Source organism: Molossus molossus, unplaced genomic scaffold (assembly GCF_014108415.1).
Source record: "Molossus molossus isolate mMolMol1 unplaced genomic scaffold, mMolMol1.p scaffold_m16_p_4, whole genome shotgun sequence".
NCBI lineage: Eukaryota > Metazoa > Chordata > Mammalia > Chiroptera > Molossidae > Molossus > Molossus molossus.
The window spans coordinates 26,240,970-26,256,496 of NW_023425377.1; the positions used below are offsets into that span (position 1 = coordinate 26,240,970).

General features: G+C 45.9%; 1 protein-coding gene across 2 annotated transcripts in view; it reads left to right on the plus strand.

The window, feature by feature from the left end:
• The window catches only part of PPP2R2B (protein phosphatase 2 regulatory subunit Bbeta), a 301,174-nt gene that overhangs the window by 207,963 nt on the left and 77,684 nt on the right, over positions 1 to 15,527 (plus strand). For both annotated transcript variants that reach the window (XM_036240945.1, XM_036240944.1), the window contains exons 3-4: positions 192 to 357; positions 5,949 to 6,061. In XM_036240945.1, the coding sequence (XP_036096838.1) occupies positions 192 to 357; positions 5,949 to 6,061 (279 nt within the window). The remainder of the gene's footprint in view (positions 1 to 191; positions 358 to 5,948; positions 6,062 to 15,527) is intronic.

A 15,527-nucleotide genomic window follows, 5' to 3' on the forward strand; every position in this document is an offset into this window, starting at 1 on the left:
AAATATACGTATATTGGAGGTACTAATGTTCACCAACAGAGGTGCACGATCAGGTGCTTTGGAGACCTCTGAGCTAAGTCCTGCCCATCCCACCCCCGCTGGTTCTGCTCAAAAAAAAAAAAAGAAACTGGTGAATTTTCAGGTGGCTTATGTGATTTAATCTTTGGTCTATTTTCTCCCGCTTCCTACAGAGTAAAAATCAAGTTCATCGTCGGGGTGAATACAATGTTTACAGCACATTCCAGAGCCATGAACCCGAGTTCGATTACCTGAAGAGTTTAGAAATAGAAGAAAAAATCAATAAAATCAGATGGCTCCCTCAGCAGAATGCAGCCTATTTCCTCCTGTCTACTAATGGTACGTGGACGTGACTTCTGTTTGGGATGTTCAGAGGGAGAGTCAGCCGCATCCTATGTTTCAAGCTCTCTGAGTCTGTTTTCCTTCTTCACCTTGCGGGCTGTCAGAAAACTTAGAAACGGTATCGCGGGGTGCCCGGCAGAGGGCCTGGCACGGAAGGGGTCCTCGGTCCATCGTGGTGGTTCTTTTTAACTATCACACATGTGAGCCCCGTTATCTGCAGTTCTCGACTGACGCAGATTATTTCCAGATGTTTCTGGAATAGGACTTCCTGTCTTAAGATTCTCTGAATGTTATTCTGGGAACTCATTTCAGGAAACTCGACATGCCGTCCTATGAGGTTGGCATACTGAGTAGAAGTTATTCATCCCTGAATATCTTTGGGGGTGTTTTCGAGCAGATGTCTGTGTCTGTCTGATACAATCAAGTTTTCTGAGCACAGGTCAAGAAGAGAGAGCGCCCCTCCTGAAGAGCTGATTAAGAAGTGGTTTCTTTCTCTTTCTCCCTCCATACTCTCTGAACACCATTTGTTGGTTTGGAGAGAGTTGGTATGAATAGGTCAGAGGGAGAGGATGTTGGGGGTTGAATAGAGATCCAGATTCCATATTAATTTGGTAAGCCTTTATATAGTGGAATTACCTCCCCTAAAGTTTCTTAATGCCCCTGCTGAAAGAAACCACCTATGCCTGAAACAATTTAGAATAAAATTATATACCAAAGGGTGCTAATTGAATAGCGTAATAATTAAGAGGATTAGTGGATAAAAATTAAACACCCTCTCCCAAGCAAATAAGCTGGAGTGTGAGTCACTTCATTGTGTGTGAGTCTATGAGGAGTGTACATTTAAATATGAATCAAAAAGCTAGGGATTTGCTGTTCGCCCATCCCCAACAGTTATAAAGAAAAGGAAATGCTCATAGGTCAAGTGAAAAAAAATGCAAACTATGTATATAGTATGATTAAACATATATTAACATTTTTAAAGACTAAAAGGAACCATACCTAAAGTTTTATTATGCTTAATTTTTTATTATGCTTTATGAATGACTTATACATTTGTTCTTTCTTTTTATTCTTATTTTCTAAGTTTTGATGGTGAGTTTTATTTGAAAAGGAGGGAAGGGGATTTTTAAATGCATCTGAACCAAAAATCCCTCAAATATAAAACCAGTGTACAAATCTAAAAAAAGAAATGACAATTCTGAAACAGCCAGTTGAGAATTATTCAAGCATGGCTTATCTCAACATGACCAGATTTCCATTCGTCTGTTTTTCCAGATTCCAAGTCACTTAATTCTTTCTCATAACAGTATTTATTGTTCTATTTATTTCTTCGACTCTGTTTCTTGAAAGCCAAGCCACATGAATTTGTTTCCATTTCTTCCCTCTTGGTTTTACCATTGAAATTTCACTCAAAGGCTTTGCAGATTCACTACTTAGAATAAAGAAGACTTCTGGTGATTTTAACTTAATTACTTCAGGCAGAGAAAGTGATTATCTGCTATAGCTAGCTTACTTTATATTATGAAATTTAGCCTATTGATTAGTACAATAAAATTCAAAGACATATTAACTCTTTTGTGGGGGGATGGGGGGAAAATCAGTGAAATGCAATGAAGATTAATTATATAGCATAATGTTCTGTTAATTGAGTTTTTAAATAGTTTTTTGATTAACAAGGATATTATCTTCCCATTTGGGATGCTATTTCATATGCCAACAGCATCTCCAAATGATTCTTATAAGAAAAATTCCCAAGTTCTCCTGTGATTTTCTTTTTTATACTAATATTGAGGTTGAGAATTCCCCTTAAGCCAAATAGGTTAACATGCGAAAATTAATGGAAGACAATTGGAATTACTGTACAAAAGAGAAAATGAAGATAGATGATAAGATTGTGTTTAAAAGCTGCCACAAGTAATGATAAACTACTCAGAGAGCCAGCCAGAATAGAGAAAAAGTCATTACTCATAGTAACAGCCACATGTTCCTCAGACTTTCTTATCCACAAAGCATTGAGATAGGGAGTCAAGAAACATTGTGTGATAATAAAGTCAAGAATGACTCCAGGCAACTCAACCATGGGGAATTGGATTGAATTCACCATCAATTATCTTTTTTCCTTAAAAAAAAAAGCCATGCTTATCACATTATAGTTGGGTACAGCTTTTACTTTTCTGCTAGAATATATTTCCAACTGGACAATTTTTAATGAAAAATAAAACCAACATTCAGTTGTGAATCTAGACCCTGAAATTATTGGCAAGATGAAAACATATTGCTTTACCTACTTCTGTCTTAATACCTATGATGAGAATAGAAGGTATATTTGATTTGGTATACATGCTATGAAAATATGTGTTCTTTATTTTTAAGAAGTTAGAAAATAGAGAAGCAATATGAAGATGATAAAAGTGTTCCCATCCAGAGAGAACCACTGTTAATGTCTTTAAAAGAAAACAGCAAAGAGGCATGGATAAATCTGTTTGGATTTTTGTTTTTGTTTTTCTTAACAGAAATGTGATATATTCTGTAAACTGTTTGGCAACCAGATTTTTTTTATTTAATAATATAACACTTAATAACAGGAATATCTTCCTATTTGTTAAATAGTCTTCTAAAATTCCATAACATTTTCAATGACTGTATAGCATTCCCCTGTATGATTCTTCTATGGTTTCCTAATAAATCTCTCATTATTGGACTAAATTCTCACTATTATAAATTATATATTTACAGGAATAGATGTTGAAATAGATAGATATGATTAGGAAATAAAAGCATATTCAAACTGTGTATTGCATGTTATGTCTATTTAAAACAGTTATATAATTGCACACAGAAATATAATGAAAGGACATACATAAGATTTTCACAATAGATATCTCAGTCTAGTAGAATTGAGGGAGATTTTTATTTTTTTACTTTTAAGCTCATTTTTATTTTCTACAATTATATAATAATCATACACTTGTATAATAAAAAGAAGGAAGCAAAATGAGAAAAGTTAAAAATCCACATATGTAATATTATTTTAGGTTTCTATTTCTCCCCCCAAAATGCATAGAAACAATACTGCAAGGGTCTATGCAAAATGTTAACAGAGACTATCCTTGCCTAGAGACATTATACGTGATTTTTATTCTTTAGGCTTTACCTGTGATTTCTCTATATCACAATTCATTGTTTGTAAGAAAAATGTAAGGAAAGAATTGCCTTGCAAATGGAATGCATTCCAAAGCCAAGCAATTGGAAATATTTGGGGTTAAAATTCGCTGACTCGGATTCTAAGTCACAGCTGATCAGTGGCTAATCAAGTGACTGTATAAATATGGGGCGTGTTTCATTTTTGCCACAGTTCAGCATAGAGCAGGATGCCGGAGGGGGTGGGACCTGAGGAGTGGCGGCAGGTAGACACGGTGCTCAGGTCACCCCAGCCCCTGGGAAGGGCTTCCTCGCCTTTGTCCCAGTATGAGCCAGGGAGAGTTTACAGATCTCACCCCAGCTGTGCCAACGGGCATGACCAGCCCCAGGGATCCCCGGGGTTTAGGAAACAGTCACCTGTTAAATTATCCAAATTGTTGCTGAAAGCCTGCTGCACAATGGGGTCCATTTCAGACCTCGGAGGACCAGGCTTTTGGGAGGGGAGATGGAGAAGTGAGAGGAAGGGGCAAAGGAGAACAGGATCCTAGCAACTCAGGTAGGGGCGGCTTCCCTCCCCTGACAGCCAGGATGTGCTGACATCAGCCTGGTGAAGCTAACTGTCAGAGCTGCATGTTGTTATTGTGGAACAGTCGCCCAATGTGCCAATTCTAATAACAGCTGCCATTTCTGAACCACCATTAAAATCCCGACACTGTGTTGAACACCGGACGCACAGTGTTTCATTTAATCCTCAGGAGAGCTCCATGAGGAAGACACAGCTTTCCTTAATTTACCAGTAAAGAAACTGAGGCACAGAGAAGTGAAGTGTCTTTATTTGGAAGGTTAGAATACTGGGGACATATTTATACTAAAACAATTCCTTGTTGTTGATCTGAAATTCAGATTTAACTGGGAACTCTGTAGTTTATTTCCTGCTCAGTCTGGTCCTCCCATTTGTTACTCAAGAAATACTAGTCAGGCACCTACTGTGTGGGAATCGCAGTCCTGGGCCACGTGGCTGGCTGGAGTTGGCGTGGGGATGGGGTCCACGGTGGTCTGGTTCCACAGTTTCCCTGTGCAGGTGTAGAGGAAGGTTAAGAGAAGGCACCCGAGCCCCTGCCTTCCAGAACAGAGGTTAGAACAAGTATAAATCACGAAAGTAGGATCTGATAAGGAAGGCTTCCAAAGGCCTGCAGCCTGCAGAAGTGATCTGTTTGGCCCGAACATGTTTCTTTATAAAATGGAATTGAATGTCTGCAGGTGGGGCATGCTGTCTCTAGTGCCCCAGAGCCCCCAGCCCGTCACTCACTCTCCTGGCCTGCCTGACCCCCGTAGGCATTGGACTTCTCACCCCGTTTTATTGCTGTAGAGAATGACAGGTGTCAGCAAGTGGTATGAAGCATGGAAAGAGGACAAAGGTGAGAAAGGTAGTTTCCAGGTGGGGACTGCGGGGGAAAGGAGCATTCTTCTGACTCTCCTTACTTTTATTTCCAAGTTACTAGCAACATGCACTGTGCAGGTGAGATTCATTCATTCATTCATCCAACTCGTATTCATTGAACATCTGCTATGTCCCAGGCGCTGTTGTCGGTGCTGGGGGTATTGTAATGAACCAGACAGAGAGAACCCCTGACTCTATATTGATTTTACATTCTAGTGAGGGAGACGTACTAAATAAGTTGTCAGGTAGTGAAGTGTACTATGAGGAGGAATAAAGGAGGAAGAAGGGGTAGAGAATGATGAAGAAAACCTTTCTATGTAGGTTGGTTAGGAAAGGCCCCACATAGGGAGAAAGCAAAGTGAAGGGGAAAAAATCATGTGCAAAAGAGGTAAAGGGCTGTCCTGGCAGAAGGCACAGCTTGTGCAAATGTCCTGGGGCAGCAGCAGGATTAACCTATACAAGGAGCTGTAAGGAAGCAGAGTGCAGGGAGTAGGGTGGACAGTGACATCAGAAAGGGTGAGGAAATAGGAGCGCAGGTCATGGATGACCTTCAGGTATGGTAAAGGTAATGTTTAATGAGATGCAACACGAGAATGGGAATAATAGCAGTACCTACCTCTCGGGGTGATTGTAAATGTTAACTACATTCTCCATGCAAAGAGCTAACACAGTTAATTCTATATATGTGGCTACTCTTATTATTCAGTGTTCAGTGAATATTTTTACGGAATGAATGAAATGAATGTCTAAGCTGTACCTTTAACAGCCCACGGTCAGGAAGACCGTTTGTCTCTACACGATATGTATGTTTTTGTTTTGAAACATGAGCTCCTACTTCACGCAACACGAGATTTATGCGCCGAAGCCCTTGACATGAGCCAGTTTCTGTGGCGGTTTCTTCCTGCTACCTCCGGCTCTCCCTGCTGCCCCCTCCCAGGGCCGGAAGAGAACCCCTTTACGAGCTCTCCTTCACCGTGATGTCATGTCCTCTGGTTGCCCTCCGCAGATAAAACTGTGAAGCTGTGGAAAGTCAGCGAGCGTGATAAGAGACCAGAAGGCTACAACCTAAAAGATGAGGAGGGCCGGCTTCGGGATCCTGCCACCATCACGACCTTGCGGGTGAGTCCGGCGGCTGTTTCTGGCCTCTGTCTTGGTCACTGCTAAGGTTGGCCACATGCTGGCTGCTGCGAACGTTGCAATGACGACGTGAGAGGGAGGGAGACCAGCCGAGGCTCAGCCTACCCGAGACTGGTGGCAGATGGGGGAGCAGGGCATGTGCCAAGCTCCACTGACTACAAGCCCATGCATTTCCTTTGTCCTCATGGCCACCACCACATGTTACTGTGTCCTTAGCTTCTGCCTGTTCCCGTTACCTGTATGTCTTGAGAATCTTCAGTACTCAAGGTGCAGGGGATGGGACTACCCAGATGGAAAGTTAGAGATGTGAGTCACAACATCAACTTCTGGTCCTGCTGGTGTGGCTCAGTGGTCGAGCATCGACCCATGCACCAAGAGGTCGCTGGTTCGATTCCCGGTCAGGGCGCATGCCCAGGGCGTGGGCCCGATCCCCAGTGGGGGGCATGCAGGAGGCAGCCAGTTGATGTTCTCTCTCATCGATGTTTCTATCTCTCTCTCCCTCTCCCTTCCTCTCTCTAAAACTAATAAAGAAAAAATAATAATTTAAAGAAAAACAACAAAACAAAACATGAACTTCTGAATCAAACAAGCCTGGGTTCAAATTCTGCCACTTACCAGAATCTCCCATAGGCACTCAACCTTTCTGAGTTTTAGTCACACCGGTTATTTTTCGTTTCCTCCATCTGCAAAACAGTGAACCTAACTAATCCTTACTGCTCGTGGATTTATGAGGATGAAATGCAGTGAGGGTGGAAAGCCCTCACTCCGTGGCTGGGACTCAGTAAATGATCTCTGCTATTAGTCTGAGTAGCTTCCTTCCTGCCCTCCAGAAATGCAGTCTGGTAAGGAAAGAGGATTTGTAGGGCTGATACACAAATGACTATGACACTAAATAGAGGGAGATAAATGCAGTGTGAGTGGGAGGGAGTTGCCGTTTGATCGAAGGAGGGGGAGATTACATTGGTTCTGGAAGACCAGGAGAGGTCTATAGGGAAGTGGTGTTAAAACCAGATTTCTAAAAGCGAGCTCTTAAGAGAGGGCTCTCCAGATACAGATTAAATTGGTTCAAGACTGGGTGAGGACTTTAGTTTGGGATGTGTTCAGTGTGAGCAGGAAAGCAGGCACAGGTCGGGACCAGCCCTAGCCCCAAGGGACTTTCCAAGCGTGTAAAATCTGAGCTCTCAGACGGCAGCCGCTCTTCCAAGACCAAACACTGGGAAGGGAGACGGGGAAGCATCTCTCCGGGAAAGAGGTGGTCGCCCCAGGTTCAGAAGCAGATATGGGAATTGAGCGATCGTCGTGTCTGATTAGCTCGCTCACGTATTTGCTCATTAATGCGTTCCAGCATCTAACTGTTCCTCGTCTGTTGAGGGGGTGCTGTTTGAGCACAGACTCTGGGCTGGCCCCAGCGCTGGGCTGTCATGCGTTTACTTAGTCCTAATGGGTACCTGGTCTTCATTTGAGCCCCTTCTGAGCCAACGGCATTGGCTGCTGTGCCCCTTCTTGCCAGCCTGTGCGTTCAGCCTGGAGAACTGCCAGCGCGTCCAGCCCAGCGGACCGGCCGATGCGCTAAAGGCCCAGGGGTGGGAGACCGGAGGCAGGGCAGTGAGGACCAGGAACATAGAGTCCGTCTGTCCTGGCTTAGAACTGCGGCTCCTCCGCTTTTCGTCGGGTGACCTTGGACTCCTGTGCCTCTAACGCCACATCTGCATAATGGGCGATGATGGTCACCGCTTCCTGGGACAATCGTGAGGATCCGATGCTGTACTGAGTGTAATAAAGAGCTTAGCCCGTGCCGCGGCTCACAGAAAGCACTCTGTAATGGTAGCTCCCTGCTGCGGTGTTGTGTTACTATCATCATTATTATGGCTGTTATTACCCCCTGCTGTTAGTAGGCCTATGCATATGAGAAACATTTATATTCATTTTTCTTGTCATGTACTTTTTTTTTTTAGAGAGAGAGAGAGAGAAACATCCATCAACTGCCTCCTGCATGCCCCCTACTGGGGATCAAGTCCAAACCTGGGCATGTGCCCTGACTAGGAGTTGAATGAGGACTTTTCAGTCCATGGGACGACACTCAGTTCACTGGGCCACACCGGCCGGGCTTGTCATGTACGTTCTATACTGTCGTATTTACAAAGTACTCACTGATGTCCACTAAGCGGCAAGCACTGTGGTAGCGATACCAAAGGAGTAAGACTGTCTTTCAGCCCTCAGGACTGGACTGTCCTGTAGGAAACCAGTGGGTTAGGTGCCCCTGGGAAGTCCACAGCAGGGGCCTCTGCACACATGTCCCCTTGCCCTTGCTTGCTGTGTGGAGATACTTCCTGTATCTGTTGTTAGCCCTGGAGACGCCATCCCCATGGTGAAGAGATGGGAAGGCCCGTACGTAAGCTCCACTATAGTAGAGATTGTCCCCCACGTAAGACAGTGATGTTGAGAAGTGGACTTGTGCATATGCTACACAGAAGGAGGCCCCGAGGTGGGGCCGAGTTAGAAAATCCCAATTCTGGTTCTTGCTTTCTGATTAACCAGCTGGGTGAGCCCGGGCCAATGAGTCACTCTTTGCCTGTCTCTCCAAACCCAGCTCCTAAGTGGCAGAGGCCTGGACAAAGGCAGGGCTTCTGCAACCACACTATTGGTTACAATACAGATTCCCAGGACCCCGCCCCAGTGGTTCTCCTCAGCAAGCTGAGTGGTGCAGAGGAGTCTGCTTTTTCATGTGAGCCCCCAGCCCGTGATGGTGGAGACAAGGGGGTTGTGGTCACTGGAGTGTGTTATCTCTAAGCCTCCTCTGAGCTATTGCTTTCACGAGCCTCTGATACTTTCCAATCATTTCAACAGCTCTTGTATCAACTTGGGAGTCACATTTGCTATAAAATTGTAAATACTTGTACCTGAGCTCACCTCCTCTACCGTCCTAGGCTTTTCAAATATCCTGCTCCTCAAGTGTAAATGTCTACACTCCAGCATCCTTTCCCTAAGAACACCGCTCCCTTTCCTTTCCCGTGGTAAAGGAAGAAAACACCAGGTAACCCTGAAGACCATCGATTCAGAACAATGACTCCAAACACAGAATGAGCTACGTGATATTAATCAGACTGTAATTCGCTAACACGCTCTGCTCTTGAAATTTGCATTGCCAGCAACTGTGGCTTTTTTTTCCCTTCCTTGTACTATGATTACCTCCCGCTCCCCTTCCGAGTTTCCAGTTCTATGTGGATCTTGAGAGTGAGAACGTTTAATAATACCCGACAGCTAATTAATCCTCACTGAGTAATGAACCTGTTCTGTTTCAGTGCTGGGAGGCTCAGCTTTTCAAAGCAAGAATGTGGCTATTTTTTTTTTTCCTGGAAGATAGCCTTTCAAATCCGGTCCCTCATTACCCAGAGAGACTGTGCAAAGTACTTCTATGAAAACATGTATCTCCTGCTCAGTATCGTAACATTCAAAGCAATAATCATGGTGATAATTTAACAATAACACCTTATAGCTGTAAAATGCTGTTTATATCACAAAGTGTTTTCTTAACTCATCCCTTGATTCAGCTTTTGAACAGCCAGTGAGAAGGGCAGGACAGGTATTTGGCAGGTGGGAACGCTGACATCTCATACTTATCAAGCTTTTCCTGTGTTCCATGCACCGTGTATGAGATGTAGTTCGCTGGTAAGCATGCCCATTGAACAGGGGAGGCTCAAAGGAGTTAAATAACATGTCCCAGATCATGCAGGGCTAGGAATCCAACCTTGGTCTACTTGGCTCTGGGACCTGAGCCCTTAAACATGATGCAAACTCAGAGAGAGAATAACCAGTGGCGGTCAGCTGGTTATTCTAGAGCTGGGACTAAAAATCAAGAGCTCTGCCTCTTCCATTTGGGCACATACATCTGGGCATTTGAAATGGTTTTCTTAATAATTAGTGTCATGCCCTGGCCGGTTTGGCTCAGCGGTTAGAGCGTCGGCCTGCGGTCCGGAGAGACCCGGGTTCGGTTCCCACTAAGGGCACGTACCTCGGTTGCAGTTTGTCCCCGGCCCTGGTTGGTCGTGCGGGTGGCAGCCACTCGATGTGTCCCTTCACATCGATGTTTCTGTCTCTCTCTCCCTTCCTCTCTCTCCCTCCCACTCTATCTGAACAAAAAATGGAAAAATATCCTCGGGTGAGGATAAAAAAATAAAAAAAATAAAAAATAAATAATTAGTGTCATTATTGTTCCAGATCAGGTGTCTCTTCCTCTCCCCTCCCCCCTCTCCCTCTCTCTCCCTCTCCCCCCTTAACCCGCTTCTCTCCTTCTCTTCTTTCCTCCCTCCCCCCTCCCCCCACCTCCCTTTTTCTCTCTCACCCAGCCACTCATACACACTGACTCTCCGGATCCCTGACCTCAGCATGGAGAAACAAAGACCTTGAGGTCTGCGTAGTTGCACTTAGCAAGATTCTCTTCTTTCCCAGCCTCCCATTCCCAGGGCTAAGAGACCCTCAGAGCTCTTTCTAGGCAAGGGAAGCTCATGGTTCAAATTGAGTCACCCTGGATGGGAGCTGGGTGCTGGGGACCCTCACTTAGTGCACTTCTGCCTGCTGGGTGAGCCTGGAGCTGTGACTTCCTTCGGTAGGGTGGACTGCCAGGGCCCTGGGAACCCAGGCCAGGTTGAAGTTTGCTTTTCAACCAGTTACAGAGCCCAGAAGGTGTGAACGCCTCAACTGTGACATGTCGTAACCTCCCCCAAAGTGAAAGGGATATAATGAGCTCAAGTTCTGATGGGTTTTATCCAAATATTTCTTACAGCTAATATTAACAATAATAATAATCAATAGCAATGATGATGATAGCCATGTTTATTGAGTGCTTACTCTAGGGCAGGTGCTGGATCTTATATCCGTACATCATTTTGTCCTACCAGTAACTCTCCCAGGTAGGTTCTGTTATTCTCTCTGGATCGTCCTGAGCTTTACTCCCTCATTCCATTTACGTCTCTGCTCAGGTGCCACCTCCTCAGAGAAGCTCTCCTGGAATGCCCGAGAGGAAACAGCATGCTGGCCCTGGCCAGGTAGCTCAGTTGGTTAGAGTGTCATCCCCATAGGCCAAAGTTGTGGGTTTGATCCCCGGTCAGGGCACATACAAGAAGCAGCCAGCCCTGGCCGGCTTGGTTCAGCGGTTAGAGCGTCGGCCTGCGGTCCTGAGAGACCCGGGTTCGGTTCCCGCTAAGGGCACGTATCTCGGTTGCAGTTTGTCCCCGGCCCTGGTTGGTTGTGCGGGTGGCAGCCACTCGATGTGTTCCTTTCACATCGATGTTTCTCTCTCTCTCTCTGTTCCTCTCTCTCCCTCCCACTCTACCTGAACAAAAAATGGAAAAATGTCCTCGGGTGAGGATAAAAAAAAAAAAAAAATTTTTTTTTTTTTTTTAAGAAGCAGCCAATGAATACATCAATAAGTGGAACAACAAATCTCTCTCTCTCTCTCTCTCAAATCAATTTTTAAAACTAGCATACTGACATCTTCCTGTTCACTTTCCATGTCCTTACTCTCCCCTTTTCCTTTGCTTTATCCTTGCCTAATATGTCATTGTCCACTGCCTGCCCCCCACTCCTGCGTCAGGTCCGTGAACGCAGGAACCGCACTGTGACCGCTCCTAGACCAATGCCTGACACACAGGAGGCACTCAGCACACGGCTGGCGAACACACAGATCTCTCGGACGTGGACCTTTGCCTCGTGGCTAGAAAATGACAGAGCTGGGATTCAGACCCAGCCCATCTGACCCCAGATCTGATGCTTTTCATTCTGACTCCCAGCCATGGCTTTCTAAGAAAATAACAATTCGTGATCACAGGGCAGGGACTTCATTATTTGTGTCTCGGAATTGTTTGGCAAAGCTTTTTTTTTTTTTTTAATATGTTTTTATTGATTTTTTAGAGTGAGAAGGGAGATAGAAACATTGATGTGAGAAACATCAATCGGCTGCCTCCTGCACGCTCCCTGCTGGGGATCGAGCCCACCACCCGGGCGTGTGCCCTGACCGGGAATCTAACTGGGACCTCTCAGTCCACGGGACGAAGCTCAGTCCACTGGGCCACAGCAGCCGGGAGGCAAAGCTTTGTTAATGTATGAGCTTGATTTGGGGGAGAGTGGAGTGCAAGGGGGAGGGCCATGAAGGCCTTTCTGCCCAAGGTGGGCACACAGTGGATGCACTGTTCTTAGAGAAAAGACTCCACTTCATCGTGTTTGTGTACACGTGCCTTCTGCCGGTGACTGCCTCTGCCTTCCTCTCAACTCAGGACACACGTTCCTGTGCCTTTCCTGGACTCGCGTGTTCCCACTTAGAGTGACCCTGATGTTTGCAAATCCCAGCGGGGGCCATTTCGACACCACCACCCCCTCCGCGCCCCAGCCACCATCTAAGACACCCCGGCAAATCAGCCCGAGTGTTGACCAACCCCAAATTCTGAAGGGGGCTCCTGAAGGATTATTGCTAACAGGTCATAGGATTAGGCCGATCAGCTAAACAGACCGTTTTCCCAAAAGTGATCCTTTTAGTGAAAAAACAAGTTTAACCACCGGATCTGTTTTCTAAAGAGCAGATTAAACGGACCACTGGTTTAAGTTTACTAATAATAGCAACTATGTGTAATCAGCCCTCCCTAGTGACAGTTTTATGGACATTTGACAATTCCTTCTTCATCACAATTCTGTGACTTCAGCACCGAGCCCATTGTATAGATGTGTAAGCAGAGGCTCACGGAGGGAAGCCCCGGCTGAAGGCCTCACTGGTAATAAGTGGCAGAGCCAAGAATGGAGTCCAGGTCTGTCTGATTTCACAGCCCCTGCCCTTCACCCTCCTCATGCAGGACTGTTTGCTGTGCGGTCCCTGATCTAGACGACGATGAGGATAAAGCCCGTCTGACGCACAGAGCTTTTCAGTGCACTTCTTATCTAATTTACCGAGTGTCTACTATGTGCCAAGACGGTGCTAAGTATGTCCTACAAAGCGTATTTGGCAAAAAGGAGAGAAACGTACTCCCTGTCCTCGAGGGACAAGGAGGGGACAAGTTGCAAATGGCTACACCATGAAATTAATTGAATCAGTGGTTCTCAAACAGTGTACCTCGGGGTCACCCGGAATGCTTTTAGACCACAGTCATCAGCCTCATCACTAGGATTCCAGGTCAGAAAGTCTGAGTTTTCCCCAGTGACATCTCTGACAAGACCCCTCCTAGAACCGCCCCCCCCCCCCAGCAGTGATTCTGCTGCCGGTGGTCCCTGGACCTCACTTTGAGAAACTCTGCATAGGGTGCATGTCCTGAGAAGAGCACCGAATGGCAGCTCAGAGGAAGAGCGGAAGGGAAGAGGTGCAGGGGCAGGAAGGAGTTTTTGAGAAGCATCTTGAAGGATAGATGGTCTTTCATGCTGGAGGTCTCATTTCATGCTCCCAAGGATCCTGGAAGGCAAGTAAGACGCGAATTGTTATTTCCCTCTTTCTGGTGGTGTGGACGTGATTATCCCCCATATAATAGGGGGAAACTGAGGCTCCGAGAGTCAGAACTGAGAATCCAATGCTTTCTGTCTAGATGCAGACTTGATACTTTCCTGCAGCTTCTGCGGTGACCACGCGATGCTCACTCGAGGACAATGGGTAACCCCAGGCCAGTTACAGGGCAAATTGCTGGTTGCGTCCGGATCGTTTTGACTGCCCCAGGTTTTAATTTGGGGTTTATGCTTTCATAACCCAGGCCTCTTAGGACACAGATCCAGCCTACCCCTGCCATTTTTAATTTTTCTAGGTGATTTATGGCTGCTCTGGGGACTTAAGAGCCAATCCTTTTATAGTTTCATCTTTCCTTATATTTGTTGCAAATAACAATGAAGTGTTTAGCTACTGCAGTGAAAAAATCAATCAAGCCTGTTCCATATTCACAGGCTTGCAATGGCCCCCGGATGGCCCCCTGGATTAGATTAACTTCGTGAATGTGTCACTGTGGTGTGGGTAATTCCTGCACCTCCGCCCCCTCCCTCCCGCGCCTGCCTCGGCGCGGATATTGAGAGCTCCCATTGATTGACTGCTCCGAAAGGGAGTGCTGGCGTCTGATGTGTGTAACTCAGCGGGACACGCGTCCTCTATGTTTATGAGAATAAATAATAATTTCTGTTATTGTTATTGATTGCCGTCATTATCTGATTGTATCTGTCCGCGCCACGGGGTTTCAGTTATGGGATCAGAAAGCACTTCACGGGAACGTCAGGCACGGCCCTCACCCACGAGCCTCCGTGTCGGGACACGTTTCGGCTCTTGGGGGTGAGGGTTGTGGATGTCCCTGTCCTGTCCTTTGGCTAATGTTCAGTAAGACAGCGTCAGTTGTGTTCGGTGTCAGACAAAGGAACTAATTCAGTCGGAACGATAATAAGAGCAACAAACAGTTATTGAGTATTTGCTTTGTCCCAGGGACACTGGGCATAGATTGGCTTTTTTAATATTCAAGAGAAACCTTTAATGTAGGTACTGAAATAAACCTCACTGTCGAGATGTGGGACCTAAAGCCGGAGAGGTGGAGTCACCTGGCTGGGGTCAGATGGCAAGTAAGTGGTAATGTTTGGACTTGAATGCACGTCTTTATGATTCTAAAGTCCATCCTACTATCCTGTCTGGTATATTCATCTGAATATTCATTGGAAACTAAAATAGGAGTAAACAAGGACAAGAGAACAACTTGTCAAGGAGATGGCAGAGGCTTCTTAGCCTTGGGCACGGGTGGGTTTTCCATTTTGTGTGGGGGAAGGAGGACCAGACGGAGGCGTGGAAACTAGGTCACGGTGTACCAAACCTGGCTGATCGTGAGACTCTGGCAACATCTTCAGTCAACCCAGCTGACTGACTCAGAATCCCCAGGAGCAGGGCCAAGGAATCGACCCATATACCTCAGCTGTGTCCCAGGCAGTCCTGAAGACCACTGGGTCTGAGAGCCATTGACATGATGACCTCAATGTCCACTCCACAGTGGAGGGTCTCTGATTCGATTTTGTAAGTTCTTTCTTCGTCCTCTTCCCTCCTACCTCAGGGTCCAAATAGGATACACTGAGGGTACCTTTTTTTTAATCCTCACCCAAGGACATTTTTGCATTTATCTTCAGATAGAGTGGAAGGGAGAGAGTGAGGGAGAGAGAGAGAGAAACATCAACGTGGGAGAGACACATCGAGTGGTTGCCACCCACATGACCCCAATCAGGGCCGGGGACAAACTGCAACTGAGGTACATGCCCTTGGCAGGAACCGAACTCAGGACTCTCTGGTCCGCAGGCCTACGCTCTAACTGCTGAGCCAAACTGACCAGGGCCACTGAGGGTACCTTTATTATCCAAGCATGGTTGCCTTTCCACTAAGTGACTGAGCTGATTTAGAGTGAGCTTCTCTGCAAGCCAATTAGGTTTAGGTTGTGTGTGAGCAGTTCTGCCCCTTATA